This window comes from Antedon bifida, chromosome 1 (genome assembly GCF_963402885.1).
Source record: "Antedon bifida chromosome 1, ecAntBifi1.1, whole genome shotgun sequence".
Classification (NCBI taxonomy): domain Eukaryota; kingdom Metazoa; phylum Echinodermata; class Crinoidea; order Comatulida; family Antedonidae; genus Antedon; species Antedon bifida.
The window spans coordinates 5,172,061-5,194,383 of NC_136226.1; the positions used below are offsets into that span (position 1 = coordinate 5,172,061).

Here is a 22,323-nt window from a genome sequence, read left to right on the forward strand (position 1 = left end):
TGTATTATTCTAAGATCACCCCATGGATATGACTTCTGGTCGTTCATGAACAGAACCATGTGACGTTCAACCGATAGCAAAAACACATACTTTGTCACTTATTGGCGAAAAAATCATTTCCCGAGAACAATAGCAAAGTTGTAAATTAATTTTCGGGACAAAAGAGATTTCGATTTTGACACAAAACTCGTTAATCACAGATACTTGGTTTGCTGAAAATAAATCATTTTGTTGGAAATAAGATCAACTGCTAATTGTTTAAAAGAAAGAAATAATAAGAAAAAGAATCATTAGAAAGAACATATTATCGGTCGTGTTCATACTTTGCAACACTATCAAGCCACTCAAATGGAGCAATATAGGCTAATGTAATATAAATTTTCTAAAGCTCTGTCTACACTATCAAACTTTAGGCCTATATGACAAAAAATGTGATGTACTCATAATAGACGAGACATGATGATGTCATATTACTACCACATTTGGGCATATCACTTAGTAAAGAATAAGCATGGAATAAGTAAGAAATTAATATTCTTTACTCCATGAAATAACTACAGACTTGGGACAAGTCTGTAGTATGAAAAATGCTCCAGGTTATTGTTCCCAATAAAATAAGGAAAGACTAATTTTACGCTTTTCGGTGGGAACTCAATCTTTATACCGTTATACGACAGTACCACAATACACGCTCCCAGCAGATACAGTTAAATACTCAATTCTATACAATAGCTCGAAAATATAAAATGCAAACTGCCTTTTATATTTCTGATATAATTCTCTAAGGAATTATTAGCGCGAAACGTGTTTTAAAGTGGAATGGGTTTTAGAGCTCCGGAAGTCGGTATTTGTTTGAAAGTAGGATAATACTCATTTTTCTCAAGGGCGATGCAACTACATCAGGATGACCTCTCGTTCGCGTGATGTAAAAATATATAATTCCATCTCCATTTTTAGATAAAAAGGAAATATCAACAAAACAATAGGGCCGCGTTTTTTATGCAGGCCCCTGGTTTATCACAAACTCCCATCAATTGAAATAAATTCGCTCCCATTTTGGAAAAATTGACCAAATTCAGTTTCTTTTTTTAGCAGGACATTAGGGAATGTTCTTCCAATAACCACAAAAATCAATTGAAATAATTTCGCTCCCATTTGGAAAAATTGACCAAATTCAGTGTCTTTTTTTAGCAGGACATTAGTCTAATCTTCTTCCAATAACCACACAAATATTATCTTTGCCTAAATTTTAGTTTCATCTTCCAAAATATTGCTTCAGTAAAAGTTACACACTATTACAGTATATCAATCAAATAAAAAAAATGAAGATTAGGCCTAATTTAATCTTGAATAGGTTATTTTGTAGTTAATTAAACCAAAAATCCATTTGCTGGCAGCCAATTTGACTATTTTTTGTTTTAAATTACAATTTTTTCAGGTAAATACATTTTTTTTCGATCTAATTTTTGGTCAAAGTGGATAACTTTATGTGACGTTAAAATGGCATATTCAACAGAAAATGTTTTAAAATTTATTTTTTCAGGGGGACAATACATCTTTAATGTATATACTGTATACAATACGTATACACACGCATGAACGTTTTGCCTGTTTTGGAACAGAGTACATCAGCACACTACTTTAAACATAAGACACTTGTTATTAACTTGTGTTTATTTTCTGTCTAGTGCTATTGATAATAACCTACATGGTGATTACATACTGTACATGTTGTAGGAGATAACATTGATAATACGATGACCCAGGTCAATGATGAGGAGTTGAGAAGATAATGTAAATTAACCATCAATGATCTATATAAATTATTGAACGATTTCCTAAAAATATAACATCTCTAAAAAAGGTTTATTATTTCAATGCGACTCATGACATTTTGAAGTAAGTTTTAAAGTCATGGTGTTATGAGGTAACACGACGCCAAATAAAATATATTGATCTGTCAAAATTAAACAATAAAACATGACATGAAGCCATGAAGTTACGTTGAAACACACGACACATGTAATATTGTCGTCATAAAAACAAGATATGAATATTAAACCGAACTTGGATACTTTCATTTAGGCAATCGAGAATTAATTTCACGGCAATAACCAGTTTAACTTATGTAGGCCATATAGAAGGATAAAATACAATGTACAGGCCCCGGACCTTATGGGGCCCTGAACAGTGCCCAGAGGAAAAACAAGGCCAACAGCCATTAAGTCGCGTGCTACAATGCATAGTGATACCGGACCGACAGACAGACCGACAGACAGACCGACCGACATAGTGAACTATAGAGTCGCGTCCACGCGACTAAAATGGCAGGCTTTAAAATATGTAGAAAAAGGCTAAAAACGCATAAGGCCTCCAGCGTCGGAGGGGCCACTTATGGTTTCTAAACCAGGGGCCCTGGGCCTCTGTTACGCCACTGTGTACATAGGAATCTACGGTTGTTTTTTATTGACCACAAAACTGTATTTTGTGATTCATTAAGTAAATAGCTGGCAGTTTAAAAACTACCAGTTATTGTTATAATTATAATAATCCCCCAATTAACCATACGCTCAGTTAATGCAGTTGTGTTGATATATAGAACGTGATGTTGATGATGATTATGTATTTATACCTTGGATAAATTATCTTTTCCTCTATGTTTACACAATGGTTAAAATAAATGATATTAAATCGTGTTCACACTGACAATTGAGTCATTGAGGTCACGCCCTACTATCGACTTAATGCGAAAATGATGATTATAGGAAAGCGCAATTGGTTAATGAATAAAAGCTAGATGTCCGAGGGTATTTTCGTCGAGTGGTTGAAAAAAAATCGATTTGCGAAAAAAAACATTTAAGAAATAGTAGCAATTATTTTATCATTTTATTTGTTAAATTTTATTTGACAAAGGCATGAATGAAAACACATCAAACGGTAATGTTCCCTAGCAGGTTTTCCATTACCATTATCATTAAGACCAAAATCCAGAAAACAATTTAGTACATTATATATTTTAACATTATCTATTATACTTTTCTGAAAGAAAAATAGAACAATCGATGCTATATAAATAATTATTAATTATTATTATCATATAATACACCTAATTACAAAATTATATTACCAATTTGTGCATATTAATACCTAATACAGTATTATTCAATATTATATTGTGCGTAAGACATTATGAACGTGTATATGAAAGCAAATGTTCGACTGGGTGCACGGCACTTTGACTGGGAAAGCCCACCTACCTTCACCCAGTATAATATTGCACCTAAAGTTCCTAAGTAATTGAGTTGGATTATATAAGTGAGGAATCTGGATCAAGGAGATAATACTGTACTCGTGGACAGTTAACCATCATATTGAGTCATCCAAATAAAAAAACCTGATTGTTCGCAAAAAAATAAAATTAATTATTTTAACAGATTTTGAGTAAATCTATAGATAACAATAGATACAATGGTGGATCCTTAAGGTCACTCCTGAATACTAGCGGTCAAGCATTTACAATGTAAATCTATTTTCAGGGCGAAATAAAACTAAAAAACCTTCAGACAAAAGAAATTCAATCAAGTAGAAATTTCCTGCCAACTTGAGCACCACCAATGAACTTGGAGATGTGTTAAATGACGGGAAAGGATTGAGAGGTCTTTTGGGACCTAGTATCATCCTCCCTAGCACAAGTAGTGTTCTACTTGACATAGCCTTAGGCTCATGCAGTGCTACCGGCTGAGTCATCGTAAGGAAGAGGAACTTTACCCGGCCAATAGACGGTGATTGGTGTGTAAATGTTGCCAAAATGTCACCATGTCCTTTGGGAGAAGATTTCAATGATTTCTTGAGAATTGTCAATTCAATTATTGTTATTTACAGGGGGTGATCTCTACAGATTAAGCTTGTCGCACATTAGAATCATGTAAGCTAAAATAGATACTAATAATACGTTGATCATCTTATATTGCGCTTAATGCACAAAGCCTCTAAGCGTAATGTTGCAGCCATAATCAGCAAAATTGTGTTTTGACATATACCAGGTACCCATTTGGAAACCTGGGTAGAAAGAGGTAAAAAATGCAAGTAAAGTATCTTGCCTAAGGATACAAGGATTGCGATGAGCTTTGGATTCGAACAATTCACGATCAATAGTCCAACACACTGCGCCACACGTCCTTTACATAGATAGATTAGTGGACAAGAATGATCAAAAAGTAATAGAGCATTGAAATGGAAAGAAGCAAGCAATAGAAGTAATTGCCAACTATACACAAGTTATGTGCGACTATACTCAAATGAGATTCTGCACAGTATAGGATGATGATGATGAGTATTTTGTACCATTTTTGTTAATATTGGAATTGAAATTATCATAATTAAAACCAAGTAGCAATTCTGAAATAAATCCATTATCAAAATGGTCATCAATTCATGAATGGAAATGAAATGCACATGTAGAGTATCTCAACACTAAAAAGAATAATTCATATTTTCATATTTGAAGAAATGCGAATTGTACGCATAACAAAAAGAGATACTCAGTGGCCCCTGGTTTATGAACCCTAAGGGGCCCAGAGCTTATGGGGGACCCTGGGCAGTGGCAAGAGGAAAAAAACAGGCTTTAAGATATGTCGTAAAAGCTAAAAACGCCTGAGGCCAACGCTGGAGGCCTCAGGCGTTTTTAGCTTTTACGACATATCTTAAAGCCTGTTTTTTTCCTCTTGCCACTGCCCAGGGTCCCCCATAAGCTCTGGGCCCCTGGGTTTAACCAGTGAGCGCTCATAGCCGTTACTTCACTAGATACAGTACTACTGGGGTACGGAATAATACTACTGTACTGTGTGTATTACATGTTTAAAGTATGTATCAGGCACATGTCATACGGCACTTTGGGAATGACGTAACCCCACCCATCCAATTAACGATAATCACATGATGGGATGAGTTAAACAACAAGGAAGTGGCCCTTTGGGAGTATAACAACATGGTCAAGGTAGCGACTGCCTAATGTACCATACTGTACATAACAAGTATTATAATAGATCTAGAGATTAGTTCCCGGATGCTGTTATAACCAGGATGGGTGGTCAAAGGGTTAAATGAATTTGAGTAATGGACTGTAACTAAACATAGCTGTGGAGCCATGGTCATAAAAAAGTAATACATAATACAAATGCTGTATGCATGTGCATAGAGTATTACCACATTTGCAAAAGTAGTATGAATGATATGATGTAGGCCTACATTAACTGATAACCGGGGAAAATCATAAGAAAAGTGGTTAGTATTTTATTAATGGTTAATTTGGATGATTATAATTTTTAATAGCAGATTCATCAGCATTCATTAACAAAACATGGATAAATTGTTAAAAAATTGTTTACATTTCTTTGAAATTGCCTGAAAACAACATAGAAGAAAATTCTCTAATTACAATTACCCAACATCAAAATATAAACAAAATTATTTTCATATTTACACTCTATGTATAAATATATATTGCATTTAAAAAATTGTAAATTAATTTCCCAAATAAATCTCTATTAATGAAAAGTACTGTTTTTAAAATTACTATATTGTTTTCTGGATTGTACGGTCGTCGTCATTTAATACCTTCTTAAAATAAACACCTCAAAATTATACAATTCATATTGTCAGATTAGAATTGTATTTGTTTTCATACAATTATTATTTTGTCATTTGCGATGATAAAATATGAATTATGATCTTTGCAACAGACACACTGCAAACTTATAAACTTTTATGAAATAACAATGTTTGATTTGCACAAATATGGGCATTATCAGTTATGTCAATTCAAAGAAAAAAAGAGACATGTTAAATTTTGTGTATGTCTATTATAACATTATAAACCTTGAAAAATTGGACCATTGCCTGATATACTTTGCTTTGATAAAGTTTGACCTCATAAATAATATTATGTAATCTGACAGTAATATGACATTCAATAAAAAAAAATATTGAAATTTCATGTGATCTCAATTTGAAAACAATCCAAATTTCAAGACAATATGAATGTGGTTATTTTGAGGTGTTTATGATGATCATGTGACCTTTAAACTTAACGCCCAATCAGGTGGTAGATCATCATACCGTGTACCTCTGCAACTTGATGGTGTTTCACTACATCCTGCAGAAGATGAAGAAGCTGAAAGAAAGAAAAAAATGATTATAAAATAACACATTTTTTTGCTAGAGAAATTTGAAGATATATATATGTCTGTGATTGTTGTATTTTGTAAAAATTGTGTACAGCTCCGTCTCAAACTAGTTAAACAATAAAAAGTGTGATATGCTCAATATGGCAGTGAAATGATGTCATCGTGTCCATATATGGACACATCACATTTTTTGTTACATAAAGTTTGATAGTGTAGACAGAGCTTTAGATTATGAAAATACATTTACAGGTAAAAAGCGTAATGTAATATATTCATTTTGATATATATTTTGGGGTACTCTATTCAGGACTTCTGTATTTTGGGGTACACAATACAAGAATGTAAAATCTGTGCATTCTTATATACGAATCATTGTTGTGATAACTCCTGCTACTACCCCAATTTTTAAATTTAGCATTTTTACATAGGTTTGTAAGCAATAGCAAATCATTATTATGCTCAACGAAATTGAAAATTGAAAACGAAGCAAGTAAACATTTTGTTAGCTTGCATGAAATACCTGAAAATACCTGAACACATTTGTCAACTTAATTAGCCAATTAGTAATGAAATGTTGACAGTTGTTTCATGTCATTGGCACAAACTTCAATATTAAGGTATTTGCAATATGCGTATGTTTTTCAAAACTATTAACATGTATCAATCTATTTCAAAAATAAAATTTGATGTATTTTCTCAAATGTGTTGCAACCAATATAAATGTTAAATATCAAATCCATTACTTTCAGTATAAAAAGTAGTGTTAAAGCTGTATATATGCTAAAACTAGTGTATAATGATTTATATTTTGTATATGTTGACAATGAACAATTTTCCTAAGTTTGTCCTTAAACTAACCTCCTTGTGGGGCTTCTTCTTTCCCTGTGTTTACATCATCTTTGGCATCAACATTGACCTTATCACTGTAAGGATCTTGCAACAATTTCAAAACACGACGGACCTGTGAACAAAGGTAATTGTTCATTTTTTATAATTACAATATTAATTGCTATTTTAACTAATGTAATTACTAATCTGTATACATACTTATTACTTAATGCATACTAATAATAGTTATTATCACTGTTAATTATAATTCAATATTGTAATGGAGCAAGGCAATTTAACAACCTTGCATGGAGTAAACAATGCGCAAAAACATATATGTTTTTTGTCCATATCAGTAAAAAGTACTGTACTATAGCCATAATATATAGCCAATTAACAAGAGAAGCGGTAACAGTAAGCGGAAAACAAACATATAGAATCTATGTTATTTCTTGTGACCCGCTCAGGATAGATACAGTTTCTACATGGGACAAGCATTTCCACCTAATGTTACCACTTGTCGTGTAAATTGGCCTTTAAAGTACTGTTTAAGAATTTGTTAAACATTGATAATAAATAAAGAGGGCTCACTTCACTGAAGTTTCCTTTTTCCGCCTCATCTATGGCATTCTGAGCAATATAATTACGTAGAATATACTTTGGATTATTGTGATTCATACTCTCAATACGATTTTTTATCAATTCTTCAGTCGCAGATGTGTTAATTTCTGCCTCTAATCTTGAAGAATACAACTTCAACCATTTATTCCATTTTTCTGAATCTGTTTTTCTTTTTTCTTCATCAGTCAGAGACTGAAAATAAATAGAAGTATTACCTTAATATGATTTATTAATAATAAGTAAATTATATGCAATATAAAATGATAATTTATAAATAAAGTACTGTACTTACCTCTTTTAAATCTTGAATTTAAAACTTAAAAAAAAGTTTCAGCGTATAGTAGACATACAGAATTGATATCAACAGTTTTTCATTTGATGAAATCTTTTTTTTAAATAATATATTAATATTCCGGTTTCTTTTGAGCATGATTGAGACAATACATGCTTAAATAAAGCAATGGTTTTTTTTTTTAAAAACGTATGGTATTTCCCAACGATAACTCATATTATATAAATAACACCTATATCTAGCTAGGGCTAGGAACATGTTTCAGTTGGTAGGTGTGTTATAAAACAAATAATGAACGTTTTGTATTCGTGCAATGGTACAAATAATTTTATGAGGTGAAATGACATTTATTTTTTTAAAACAGTATGGTATTTCCAAACGATAACTCATATTATATAACCTAGCTATATACCTAGCTAGGTCTAGGAACATATTTCAGTTGGTAGGTGTGTTATGTTTTTTTATGCAATGGTACAAATAATTTCATGAGGTGAAATATGAAATATAGTAATTCCAGGTTTAATCTTGCTCTATTTCAGAAAAGAGCACATATGTATATTATGTAGAATCGGCGCTATCATTTCTGTACGTTTGAAATATTACCAGTTCTATTCAACCAATAATGATTTTTTATAGACAATATTATCATATTTTAAGAAGACATAAAATGCACAATTGATAATGAAACACATAAAATCTTGATAAGACTGCTAGAGAACTGTTTAAAAAGTATAAACTTTGTAAACTTAATCAATTAAAAATATTATAGTTTAAAATTCTTCCATTCGTCTTTTGAAAGAAAAATTTAAGAACCAATGGAGGAGAAGGACCATTGTAGGACTAAGGAAATCATTTAATTTAGCCAGTCCAAATGATAACAAAAAATTGTACCTGCTGCAGTTGTCGACCACTAGATACCATGCATGATGCTAGGCCTCGTTGGCCGTAAATGATGGTTCAATCTTTAGAGTCAATTTACAAGGCTTCCTTATTAAGATCCACATACCTCCATTTCCTTAGACTTTTTCATTCTTTCCATTTCCTGCAGAAGCATCTGATGTCCCTGGCCTAACTGTGCTAACAATTCAGGGTTCATCTGGGCCAGCATCATGTACATCTCCAGCTGCCTGAAACCCAATCAAACAAGCTGTTAACATCATGTCTACAATCTATAACATATAACCTTGATTGGGCGGGTTTTTCTCATTCTCACAGATTTCTTTATCTTCACCATTTATAAATTAAAAATTATATACTGCAACTATTTTTACAACTGACAGACAGTAAGAGGTACAGAGAATTACTGATTCAATTCAAAATTTGGAACCTAAAGTTCTGTCTACACTATCAAACTTGATGTGACAAGTGATGTGCCATATATGGACACGATGATGTCATACCACTACCATATTTGGGTATCACACTTTCTAGACAGAGTGAAGCTTTAAAATTTCTTATGATGACAACACTAGATATTTAAAATACCTTGGATGCATTCTAGGTTGATTAGACTTCTTTAATGTTTCTGCTGTGCAACACTGTGTTAGGTAGTATTCAAGGACACCAGCAATGGCACTTTCTGCATCTTGTGAGCCTGGTAGAGGCACCTTTGTCAGACCTCTGAAGCAGTTTGTAAAGTCTGCTCCAGTTAGTTGCATAGTTTCCAGGAAAGATTCTATCAATGATCTAAAACAGAAATATTTTTAAAATAAATGTCAGTTCTTGTTAAAGAATAACAGTATATAACTTTATAACGGGAGCATTTCTTGCCAACAATACCTACTTGTCTTCAGGAAGTGCCTTTAGTAGCCCTAGTTTCTTCCTCATCTTTTCCAGGTAACACTTCTCATACTCTTGATCGTATATTTCCTCCAATGCTTCTTTAGACTTCTCAAGAGGGAGGGCCATGGAGATCGCTTCTGCCAACTTGACCAGGTTCCATTTACAGATTGGCGGTTGCTTGGCATACGTGTACCGCCCACCGTCATCTGTGTTTAGATATGAATAAAAGAGAATTTACCATGGTAGTAAGCATAGAAATGGATACAATGTGATGAATGTTAAGATCTGTCTACAATATCAAATTTTTGACAAAAAAAGTGTGATCTACCCAAATATGGTAGTGATATGCCCCAATATGGTAGTGGTAGGACATCATCGTGTCTATATATGGCCACATCACATTTTTTTGTCACATCAAGTTTGATAGTGTATACAGAGCTTACCTCTTTCACATTATTTTAAATATTACCTGATGCATTACAGATGAAGTCTGGGTCAAATCGGTCCATGAAGCCAAATGGTCCATAATCTATAGTAAGGCCAACTATACTCATGTTGTCTGTGTTTAATACACTAGGGGGAAAAATAAGTATAAGTAAAGCAACTGTCTATTGTCTGATAAACTATGCAATATATGTTTTAACACCAGGACCAATCTCTATTCAAGGGTGACCTCTCTTAAGGGGTCACTTTGTTTAGACCCAAAAGTGTCCCTTTAATAGAGGTTCTACTGTATTTGTAACTTGGAATCTGAATCCTTTTATTTAAAACATTGCACCAAACAAAATTGAGTGGAGTTGTAGCTTGGTGGTTATGATGCTTGGCTCACCAATCCAAGGGCCCTGGGTTCAAGCCCTATCATAGGTCAGGATTTTTTCTAATGACAAATTACAACTTCACTCTCAAAGACTTGTAATAAGACTTTGTTTTGCCTTGCGAACAGGATTTCCACCTTTAAGAAGGATAGTGAATGAATTCGCTTATAATAAGCTTACCCATGACAAAAACCCACACACTGCCAACCAACAACAAGCTGAATGGTCAGTCGTACAACTTCTTTATAGAACTCTAAATACATCTCTTCTTTATTTTCTTTGTTTTTCTCATAAATCTGAAAGTAGAATTTGTATACTGTAAATAGTTTCAAGATCCATAAACATAGATTCTGCAGAATATGAGTAAAAAGATCTGTCTAAACTATCAAATGTGACAGGAAAAGGTGATGTGCCCATATATAGAAATTATGACGTCATATAACTACCATATTTAAGCATATCACTACCATATTTGGGCACATCACACAAAATAATAATAAACAGTATGTTATTATTCTAACAGCAGATGAAGGAATAATTTGTAATTTATGATTAATTTAAAATTACCTCAGAGAAAAATGTTTGAACAGTGTAATTAAGAAGTGTCTCTAAAACATCCTTGCGACCAACACTTGGACCTTGACGTCCAGTATGACTGTCCGTTGGCTTAAATATTTCAAAAGATCCAAATCTAAAAAAAGAAAGAATAGACTCAAAAGTGATGAAATTTAATTATTTTAATTTCAGTCCATTTCAAAAATAACCATTTAAGGAAGATATTAAGAATCTAGAATACTAGCATTGACAACTCACCTTAAGAATGTTTGTGCCACTCTCAAAACGATAGAAGCTCTTTCTCTGATGGCATTACCATTATAGTGAATGTCTCTTATAACCATTGTATCTGAAGTCACACAAGTTCCAGCTACAAAAAAGATATGACATTCAATTTATGTTCACAATTGATTTTTGTTTCAACCTCTTAAAATATCTTGACGCAAAGTTGCATGCTACATTTTAGCCTCAAATACTGCACTAATCAGAGTTTAATTGAACAATAGTTAGAGAATGGAAGATTTAGGTTGTATAGTTTTCCTTTAAAAAGATGAATAGTCAGAGGTAATTGATGGTTGCTAAATCTCCTACCTCTGGTAGTAGGGATTCCAAGGTGATGCATAGCCTCACTACATAGGAACTCTCTTATGGTTGACCTCAACACTTTCCTGCCATCTGCCGACCTTGAAAAGGGGGTAAGACCAGCTCCCTTGAATTGGATCTCCCAACGTTCATTTCGTTTGTTTAAAATTTCTCCTAAATACCTGCAGTGTAATGTATAACCATTAATCTTTAAACAATTGAACATTTTATTAAAATAATCAATACCATATAATAGCTGACTGGGCCCTGGGCATAGGTCATGACAAAGTGACTGAAGACTTATGACTATGTGGGTGACACAATTTATATGGAACTACCTATGTAGAGAGGTACTTATTATAATTAAAAATTATGCGCATGACACGGTCGGATGTCTTTGCCGATAGAAAAATTAACATTTACTTAAACACATTGTCAACTATGCCAATAGAAAATACAAAGTTAAATATGCATTGTTAAACGTGCCGATAGTCACTTCCATATAGGGCTAAACTAGTTTGTATAATTATTCATTACATTGTTGCACCATCTCCGAGCTGACCAGCAAAACTTCCAAACTGATGTCCACAATAACAATGGGCAGCAGGGTCACAACCTGGTAGAAGTTTATTGCCTGAAAAATATTCTGCAAAGTCATCACGTCTCAGTTCACTTTCAGGGAGATCAAGCAAACCTGTTAAAACATCTTCAGAGTAGGCTACCAGCTCTGGGTCGTCTGCAACGGCAGTCGGGGAAACCTTCGAGAAGCAGGCGCCCCGAACCTGCCGAGTGAAGTTTCGTTTTTCCTCATCGATGGGTAAAGAACGCAGTGCTAAATTATCAAAGTTTAAAGTTTCTAGTGTTGCTGTCATATTACTATGACTAGAATTACAAAACGAAGGTTGATTCGGACTACTACTTGATCGAATTGCGTTAACAATGTTGCTTAAAAAACGAGAAAAAGTATGTTTATTTTTACTCAAATTTGACAACATCCCCACTACACAATTTTTATTCTCATATTAAAAATACACGATTATTCATACGGCTGCCGTTTACGAATTGACTGTAGTTTTTACGGTACTATACTTTACTACTGACACTTGTACGTGTAAATAGAATCCCCACTTGGACGAAACCATTATTTTTCCCACACACGTTTTGCTAGCCATCCGCAATTTTTTATAAGGAAAAAGAATGGATTTGTATTATGACAAAGGAAATCATTTAGCACTAAAAGCTGCGATTGCCTTTTATTTAGGTGAATCAAAATTGCCTGTAAATTGGAAAACTGTCAAGTCCTCTGGTAAGTTGACTAACGCCAACTGGCTAGGTAGGGCTAGCTAGGCCTCCCCACATCGAACATCTGGCTTATGCAACGTATTGAAAACCACTAGTCCACGCCCACTCTTGCATCATTCACTGTGCTTTAAACTAGATAGTAGTGGGCCTAGCCTACTTACCACAGAATATGATCACTAACATTGTGATATTTGTGCACCATGTATTTTTTTTCAAAGGGTGAATAAAACTAATGAAAACGTCTGGAAGATGTGGTAACAACAATAAAGTAATAACAATTTAGAATAGGGCCTATCTAAAATATCTGTTATTTTGCCAATGAAGCATTAATTAACATATTTCTAAATTAAATTGCATTTTTTTTTGCCTCTTTACAGATCGAGTTGTTCCGTTTCTAAAGAAAAACAAGCTCCCAGTCTTGCAATTATCAAATGGCGATTTTATCTTCTCATCAAATGAAATTTGCAGGTTAAAAAAATTTTGATTTTTTCATTTATCCTGATTTAGGAACCCTAAAGGCCCATTTACACTAGGGCGATAACGATCGACGATAAATAGATAAACATGCATTTTTCTTTGATAAAACGAAAGAAATTAAAACAGTTTTCGTTCTAGAACTATAGGATAATCATGTATGCTGTATTTGATAGAAATAATATTTTTGAAAATCCAATCAAATGACGTCATGATCAATAAAACAATAAAATCGTTGTATTGTAACAATATTATTGCTCTACTAATCATGACGTCATTTGATTAGACGTGTGGAAATATTATTTTCATCAAAGGCAGCATAGATGATAATCCTATAGTTCTAGGATAAAAAATTTTTGAAATGAAATGGAATGAAATTCTTTTGTTTTAGTTATGAAAAATGCATATTTATCTTGTTATCGTCGGTCGTTATCGCCCTAGTGTAAATGGGCCTTTAGACTATTTTAATTAACTTTTTACTGTAATTCATTAATTTAAAATAAAGTACAGAATAAGAATATAATGATAAATAAAATAATATTTTAAAAATAATTATTAAAAGTTGACTTATGTAGAAATGTATGGTATTTAATTTATTATATTTCAATATTTAATAATATTAATAATTAATTATTAATTAATTATTAATAATAATAATAAACATTTCTTTTTTTAATCAATATGGTCTTCTAGGTATCTTCTTAGCAAGTTGGGCAAGGATACAGATGATCTTCAAGTCGCGGAGTGGCTGGATTGGGAGTCTAGTCAATTACAGGTCTCGAAATTATTCAATCACTCAATCAATTATTTGTAATACAAACGGATCATAGAACCTAAAAAATAATCATGCATTTGTTTTGAAAATTTTTATTTATACTGATACTGCTTTTTATTTACCCTCAAAGTTTTCTGTTTATTATTGATGAGTTATTCATTAACTATATTTATCTATTCTAATAGCCTGTTCTAGGTCCTTACCTTGCTGTGTCTGCCTCTGGAGGAAAGGCCAATCCAGACCCATTAAAAGGTCATTTTGCCAACATCGACCAGACGTTAAAAGGGAAGACTTTTCTTGTTGGTGTAAGTTTGTTTCTTTCTGTAAACATTAATTTTAATACATTGTAATCAATTTTTAAAAAAAGTTAATTCTGTTCAACACTGATACATATCAATTAAAATGCTTCTGTTTTACATATTTAACACCAATTATTGAAGATAGATTTTTTAAATGGATAAAATGAAGGAAATATATCTGTACTTATTGTTTGGGTTCTAGCTATTACAACAAAAACAACTTTGTAATTAGCTGTGATTCAAATCTAACTTTTTTTTTTATTTTTTAGTCTGATCTAACAGCAGCAGATATTGCTCTCTGGTCAGCACTGTATCCTGCTATTGCTGAAAATTCCTCCCTTAAGTCCAACTATTCCAACATGGCTTCCTGGTTTGATAAGCTATCCCAGAATGCTGCGTTCCAGTCTGCTGTTGCTATGATAACCGAAAACAAAGGTGTATCAGCCTGTGCAACGTCTATACAAGCACAGCCATTGGTTCGTCCAGTGGTTACCAAAAAGAAGGCTGTCGTAACTGAAGAGAATGATTCTCTAACGGTACATGCTTTTTTTTAAGTAGCTGGCAAGCTTTAGAAAAATAGTTCTACTGAATACTAATAAGTAAGTTTTCATCTTCCCTTAATCTGTTTTTATGTTCATGAATTATTTTTTTGTTTTAGAATGATGAGAAAGATTCAATTATTGATGACTGGCTTCATGGTAAAGCTAAACTACCAAAGAATCCTATGAGAGAAAAGCCTATGTAAGTATAAGATAACCAAAATAGTATAAGCTAAATTAATTAAGGTATGACCGAGGCATACAACACAACTGTTGTCTTCAGAGCAGCAATCAAAATTTGTCAATAGAAAGCGAATAATAACGTGACATGATAAATATGCCCAACTAATTTAAATGATCTGGATTGTAGGTACAGTAGTTTAGTTGATCCAGATCATACAAGTAATGAAGTGAAGTATATGGAGTATTATGTCATAAGTTTTTTTTTAATTATGCATTTTCTTTGTAGCTTGCCTGTCAAAGGTCAGCGTAATGTGCTAATCACAAGCGCCCTGCCATATGTCAATAATGTTCCTCATCTTGGTAACATCATAGGCTGTGTTTTGAGTGCAGACGTTTATTCAAGGTAACATTAACTCATTAATATAAGTATTATCATGACCATTTTCCAGTATAAACTAAACATAAACATTTTTAAATTTTGCTTTGTTTAAATAAAGTGGATGAATTATGCATTAATTAAAAAATGGCTCTTAACAGATATCGAGAAAAATCTTGATAACAACCAATATGGTTGCCGTAAACACTTTTCTACAACCCATAATTTGGTTGATCTACTAAATGTGTTCTATGAAGGTAGTAACATTCCCAAATCTGTTGGTCAGTTAGTTTTAACTGACTTTAGTAAAGCATTCGATTGTGTTGACCACACAATAGCAGTTTCTAAATTAGTAACACTTGGCTGTAGACCTGAAATTGTACCGTGGTTAATTAGCTTTTTGTCAAACAGAACCCAACAAGTACGCTATAAATCTACATTATCAATGAGTGTTAATCTAACATGTGGCGTCCCTCAAGGCACACTCCTTGGGCCTATGATCTTTCTTGCTCTAATTAATGATGCCATGCAAGACTCGCCATGTAAAACTTGGAAATATGTAGATGATTTGTGCATAGGACAGATAGTAAAAAAGGATGAAATTTCCTCAATTCAGAATGATGTTGCTTTACTGAATGTATGGTCTAATGAAAACAAACTAAAACTTAACCCAACTAAATGTAAAACTATGTATTTTAACTTTCAAAGAAATCAATATGAACATGAACCCCTTTTGATTGGTAATGCTACAATTGAAATCGTTAATGAAACTAAGTTACTAGGTTTATGGATACAAGCCAACCTCAAATGGGACCGTAATGTTAAAGAAATTGTATCCAAAGCCAGCAGACGTCTGCATATATTGTGTAGATTAAGAAAGTTCAATCTTCCGAAATTTGATCTTGTAGATGTATTTAAGAGTTACATAAGACCAAGTGTTGAATATGCTGTCCCAGTATGGCATTCTAGTCTCACTAAGAAACAAAGTGATATGATAGAATCTGTCCAAAAAAGGGCTTGCAGAATAATATTGTGTAATGACTACATATGTTATGACCAAGCACTCAATGATCTTTCTTTAGACACTTTATCTGATAGAAGGCATAATCTATGCTATAAGTTTGCTCTGAATTGTTCAAAAAGTATTCATTTTGGAAAATGGTTTCCAGTGAAGAATGTAAGTAACATGAAACTAAGACGTGTAAAGTATCAACAACCCAAATGCAGAGTTGAAAGATATAGAAAAAGTGCAATACCATACCTTATCTCGCTTCTAAATGAATAATCATTATATATCACCCAGTACAGCTATGCAATTCTTATTGGTCCTTTTTGGTGTTTTTTTTTTCTATTTTAATATTTTAATGCTAAACTTGTTGAATGTTCCTGTATTGTATTTCTTGTGTAAATTGCCTCCTTTTTTATATATAATTATCATTGGTTTTATACAAATTTTAATATTGAGAAAATGTAAATATCTTTGTAATTCAGCTAAGGCTGCGATGATGATAGTGAAATAAATGAAATGAAAAAAAAAAAAAAAAAAAAAAAATGAATGAAAGATTTTTTTAGATAAATTCAAATCCTCTTCATTTTTGGAATACTAGATTCTGCAAATTGCGTGGCTACAACACATTGTACATCTGTGGTACTGATGAGTATGGCACGGCAACAGAAACAAAAGCATTGGAAGAAAAACTTACACCGAAACAGATATGCGACAAGTATTTCAAGTTACACCAAGAAATATATGAATGGTTCAATATTGGATTTGACTACTTTGGGAGAACTACTACAGAGAAACAGACAGAGTAAGTATAGACTGTGAAATGTGGTATATGTCTTAGTTTCTGTAGTGCAAAAACACTATAACCCTATATGAAATGTTAAGAATATTAAGACATTTGAAGATTAAAGTTCTGTCTACACTATCAAACTTTATTTGAAAAAAAAATGTGATGTGCCCATATATGTACATGATGATGATGTCATATCACTACCATATTTGGGCACATCACACTATTAAAGTTGGTCTGTATGTTTGATTACTCCTAACTATATACATTTCAACTTGATTCATTTCTAGAATTGCTCAAGATATATTTTGGCGTCTTCAAAAGCGCAACTTTCTGCTGGAGGATACGGTTGAACAGCTTCTTTGTGAAACGTGTAACCGATACCTAGCAGATAGGTTCGTAGAGGGAACTTGTCCGTTGTGCAACTACGAAGATGCACGAGGAGACCAATGTGACAAATGCGGAAAACTAATTAATGCCACCGAATTAAAGGTAAAGGAATAGTGCTGTAAATAAAAATATGAATAATGTAAATGTAGTGACTTGGTTTTGGAGGCAATTGTTTTGTAAACAATATTACTCTTACTGCTAATAAAGTTTACATCATTTTACATATGTAATTCTGTTGCTTGCCTTCTCACTCCAGTCACTGGGTGAGGTTTTCTCTGATTTTGATTTTCAGTTCCTTTATAACTAATGTAGGGCAAATTATGAGAAACTTTTAATTCCACATGTAGATTTGTTTGTTTTTTTTCCAGAACCCAAGATGTAAAGTGTGCAATAGTTCACCTGTAATTCGTTCCTCAAAACACCTGTTTCTTGATTTGCCAAAACTTCAACCAACACTTGAGAAATTCCTAAACAAGTCTACGAACGAAGGCGATTGGACCCACAATGCTAAACTCATCACCAACTCTTGGGTTCGGGATGGCCTGAAGCCCAGGTGTATCACCAGAGATCTTAAATGGGGTACACCTGTACCTCTTGAAGGGTTTAAGGATAAAGTGTTCTATGTTTGGTTCGACGCTCCTATTGGATATCCATCGATCACAGCTAATTATACTGATGATTGGCAGAAATGGTGGAAGAATCCAAAAGAGGTAAAGCTCTGTCTACACTATTAAACTAGTTTAAGTGTGATGTGCCCAAATATGGTAGTGATATGACATCATCATGTCATTGTCACATAAAGTTTGATAGTGTAGACAGAGCTTAAGTTACATTATTGATCTCATTGATTCATTGCAAGATTACAAAACAAAAATGATTTTAAAAAGAATGATTTTGTTCCATCAGGTTGAACTGTACAATTTCATGGCAAAAGACAACGTGCCATTCCACAGTGTCATATTTCCATGCTCGCTGCTAGGCACTGGTGAAGACTGGACACTCGTCAATAATTTGGTTGCCACAGGTAAAGTCTGCTCTGTGAATTCAGAGTCTTGTACATAATTACATAATTTTGAATACATCGAATGCAGACATCAATCACTAGTCTATTTTTATCCAAGATCCAGCGAAATGGCATCTAACACCAAGAAAAGACATCACTTATGTGGCCACTATGTATTCACAATAGAGCCAATAAGAAAATCCTTAACGTAGACCTGTATTCTTGAAACTAACTTTGGTATTATAGCGTTTTCTTGTATATTCATCACAGTAAAATCCAATTTCTGCTTTGTAATTTCAGAGTATCTCAATTATGAAGATGGCAAATTTTCCAAGAGTAGAGGCATAGGTGTTTTTGGCACTGACGTCTGCAAAACTGGCATTCCTGCAGCCATTTGGCGTTTCTACCTACTCTACATCCGTCCAGAATCTCAGGACAGCGCATTCAGCTGGTCGGATTTTGTTCTTAAGAATAATTCTGAACTGTTAAATAATCTTGGGAACTTTGTGAATAGGTATGGTCAAATGGTGATTATCATTCTAGCTCTTCGTTTATTGTGGCCCAGATCTGTACTCTCACTCGGTACCGATAGTGATAGTGCCACTGGCGTATAATGCTGACAGTGCCACTGGCAAATAATGAGATTAACCATCTAGAGAAGAACTGTTTTAATATTCTTATCTGTTATTTCTATACAGAGGTCTGACATTCCTGGAGAAGAATTTTAACAGTGTTGTCCCAGAAATGGTGCTGAGTGAGGATGATAAGAACGTAATAGTCTCCGTCACACAGGAGCTCAAGATATACATTGAACTTCTAGAGAAAGTTAAGTAAGTACTAGCCCAATTAAATGAAGTTTTTATATCATTCGTAATAGTTTAAAATTCAAATACAATTTTGCAGTCAAAATTTCGAAAAAATGTTCACCTGATAGTAGTAGCAGCATCAATATTCAATGTTTGCTTCTCTTGTAGGATTCGAGATGCACTTCGTCAGATCTTATCCATCTCTCGTATTGGTAACCAGCACCTCCAAGCTAACAAGCCGTGGGATCTCCTGAAGACTAAGAAAGAAGAAGATAGGTAAATGCTAACTAAAACCTGCTAAATCTCACATAAAATTACTTTTTTTTAAATGAAATTCGAAATATATAAAGGACATTTAGTACACAACACATGATTATCAAAAGAACTCTTTTAATTAGAAATGTATGAACATTGTTATTTACTATTTCAGAGTGAAAGCAGGAACTATTATAGGTCTTGCAGCCAACATTAGCTATCTGATATCAGTGATGCTGCACCCTTACATGCCAAGTGTGAGCCAGACAATACAGGAACAACTCGCTGCAACCAACATCTCAAACTATATCTGTGAGAAATTCGTATGTCACCTTCAACCAGGACATAAAATAGGGAAGGTGCGTTTCATAGACTGTAATGGACATCATTAGTAATAGTTGATAAATTGCCTTTCACAACCAATAACTATTACAATGTGTCATTTGGAATTAGCCCTACCAAAAAAGTGATATCTAACATGCTCTAATGCATGTTCAGCTCTCTGGAAGTATTTAGAGATATTTTGCCATGTGGCGTTGTTGATTGCGTTTGGAAATCAACGTGTTGTGCTCGCCTGCACACCACATCTAAAGTTAGAGCACTGCCTTTTTGAATGGTTTAGCTTCCTGGTCTAGCACTTATCAAAGATTTAGAATGTTAAAAATAGAGCAGTAAAGTTTCAACTCATGAAATATGTTCACCATCATAAACATTCATTATTTGTATAAAACTACTCAGAAATGTTAATATTTTGTAATCCACTAGTATACAATAATTATTTTTCCATATTCAGCCATCGCCCCTATTCAGTAAAATTGAAGCATCCCAGGCTGAAGAATTAAAAACAAAGTTTGCTGGTAAGCAGAATCCAGTAGGAACTGCTCAGCCACCACCTGCTGCTGCTCAACAACCACCCGCAACTCCTCAGCAGCCAACATTTAGTAGCCCATCAAATATTGAGGAACTTAAAGCTCAAGTGACAGCTCAGGTATTTTTTTTTAAGGATTTTTTAAAACTTGTTTTAATTACTATTTCTATGTTATTAGGTCTATAAAATCATTTATTTATTTTTATTTCAACAATATTTTACGAGGGTGGTCCATCCAGCCGAAGCTGATTATTAGGGACCCTTACAAAAATACAATTTAACAAGACATTAACATACAGCAATTAAAAATTAAATAAATAGAAATAAATATGTTAAAAAATAATTAGAATCAAAAGGGAAATCAATTAAAACAATAAATTAAATCATAAATAAATTAATCATAAAATTAAAAGGAAAAATTCACCATTTGTAATACAGTATTTGTAAGTTACGCAAATAAACTTGAGTTTTATAAATACCATCCTACATTCAACCTTTACCAGCACCCCTCAGAAATAAAACTATATTTTATTGTTGTTTTTTTCATCTTAGGGAGAAATTGTGAGATCTTTAAAGACTGCAAAAGCAGAAAAAGATAAGATTGAATCTGAAGTAAAGAAGCTTCTGGAACTGAAAAAGAACCTGGCTAAACTCTCTGGTGAATCACCACCAAGTAGTTCATCTAGTAAATCAAAGAAAAATAAAAAGAAGAAAGGAAAGTGATCAGATATATGAATACCTTAGGGTCACTTAAAGGCAATATGATTGAATACTGGATAAATATCACAAACCTTACCTATCTTCAAAAACATTCGACCATTTTATAGAAATACTGAATAAAGGCATGTTGTATTAATTTGTGCCTCCATATAAAGACCACATGTAATTTCTTTATTTTATTTAAACATCTTTCCTCTAAAAAGTGACCAGTAACATAGTAATACATTATATAGACCCACTATTTCCTGCTCTACTATTTACACACACAAAAAAATGTAAAATGTAATTTCTATGTGACATGCTGCTAACATTTTGGAAAAACTTTCTAATAAATATACTGTGATGTCAAAAAAAGAGTGCATTTTCTGTCTCATGTGTTCGTTTGTATGCAAGAGTCTTACAATTACAGATGACCCATCTAATATCTTGTTCACTTGTGTAGTGTAAATGTGTTGTGGTTTGATTCCTTTTTCCCGGTTAAAAAACTACGATCATACATGATCAATGGTTAAGATCTTAATAACCAATAAAGAGACATTGTTACTGTATAGAAATCATTTTTATTGTGTAACATGAACAAAAATGGTATTAAAAGATAACTTCAATAACACCATATATAACTATAAATTTATTTATAAACACAACAGGCACAGAACATTTATTCTAAACCTTGATTTATATATTCATATTGTACAAAATTCATAATTGTTTTTTTTTTTTACTTTATAATCTATACATTATTTATTCATGCTGTATATAAATGAATACATTTATTGTTTTCGTTTTAATAATACTGTAATAATTTATGTAAATTTCCTTATTATAATGGTGCCGTGAAAATCCTAGAAAATCACTTGAAAGGAAAAAAAAGTTGACT

The 22,323-nt window shown here is 33.0% G+C and overlaps 2 protein-coding genes across 2 annotated transcripts; one reads left to right on the top strand and one right to left on the bottom strand.

The window, feature by feature from the left end:
- Positions 1-5,392: 5,392 nt before the first annotated feature.
- Positions 5,393-12,860, bottom strand: LOC144838776 (protein adenylyltransferase SelO, mitochondrial-like). The gene is made up of 12 exons (XM_078694258.1): positions 12,198-12,860; positions 11,670-11,842; positions 11,337-11,448; positions 11,091-11,214; positions 10,704-10,819; positions 10,178-10,281; positions 9,710-9,914; positions 9,412-9,612; positions 8,933-9,053; positions 7,605-7,826; positions 7,044-7,146; positions 5,393-6,172 (listed from the first exon to the last, which is right to left on the bottom strand). Exons 1-12 carry the CDS (start codon positions 12,653-12,655, stop codon positions 6,069-6,071), a joined length of 2,043 nt encoding a protein of 680 aa, XP_078550384.1. The 5' UTR covers positions 12,656-12,860; the 3' UTR covers positions 5,393-6,068.
- Positions 12,800-21,800, top strand: LOC144838770 (methionine--tRNA ligase, cytoplasmic-like). Its single transcript, XM_078694245.1, has 17 exons — positions 12,800-12,966; positions 13,340-13,430; positions 14,130-14,211; positions 14,397-14,516; positions 14,780-15,046; positions 15,169-15,251; positions 15,519-15,635; positions 17,216-17,419; positions 17,695-17,896; positions 18,163-18,504; positions 18,701-18,818; positions 19,098-19,311; positions 19,496-19,627; positions 19,772-19,879; positions 20,034-20,217; positions 20,652-20,846; positions 21,279-21,800. Exons 1-17 carry the CDS (start codon positions 12,858-12,860, stop codon positions 21,447-21,449), a joined length of 2,739 nt encoding a protein of 912 aa, XP_078550371.1. The 5' UTR covers positions 12,800-12,857; the 3' UTR covers positions 21,450-21,800.
- The last annotated feature ends 523 nt before the right edge of the window (positions 21,801-22,323 follow it).

Bases quoted from the DNA above. Each gene is read 5' to 3' on its own strand.
- LOC144838776 (XM_078694258.1), bottom strand. From the start codon at position 12,655: ATGTTGTCAAATTTGAGTAAAAATAAACATACTTTTTCTCGTTTTTTA. The intron at 11,449-11,669 runs GTAGGAGATTTA...TCTTTTTTGTAG, and splicing joins TGGAATCCCTACTACCAGAG to CTGGAACTTGTGTGACTTCA. The intron at 10,820-11,090 runs GTAATTTTAAAT...TTCTACTTTCAG, and splicing joins TTCAAACATTTTTCTCTGAG to ATTTATGAGAAAAACAAAGA.
- LOC144838770 (XM_078694245.1), top strand. From the start codon at position 12,858: ATGGATTTGTATTATGACAAAGGAAATCATTTAGCACTAAAAGCTGCG. The intron at 14,517-14,779 runs GTAAGTTTGTTT...TTTATTTTTTAG, and splicing joins GGAAGACTTTTCTTGTTGGT to TCTGATCTAACAGCAGCAGA. The intron at 19,312-19,495 runs GTATGGTCAAAT...ATTTCTATACAG, and splicing joins CTTGGGAACTTTGTGAATAG to AGGTCTGACATTCCTGGAGA.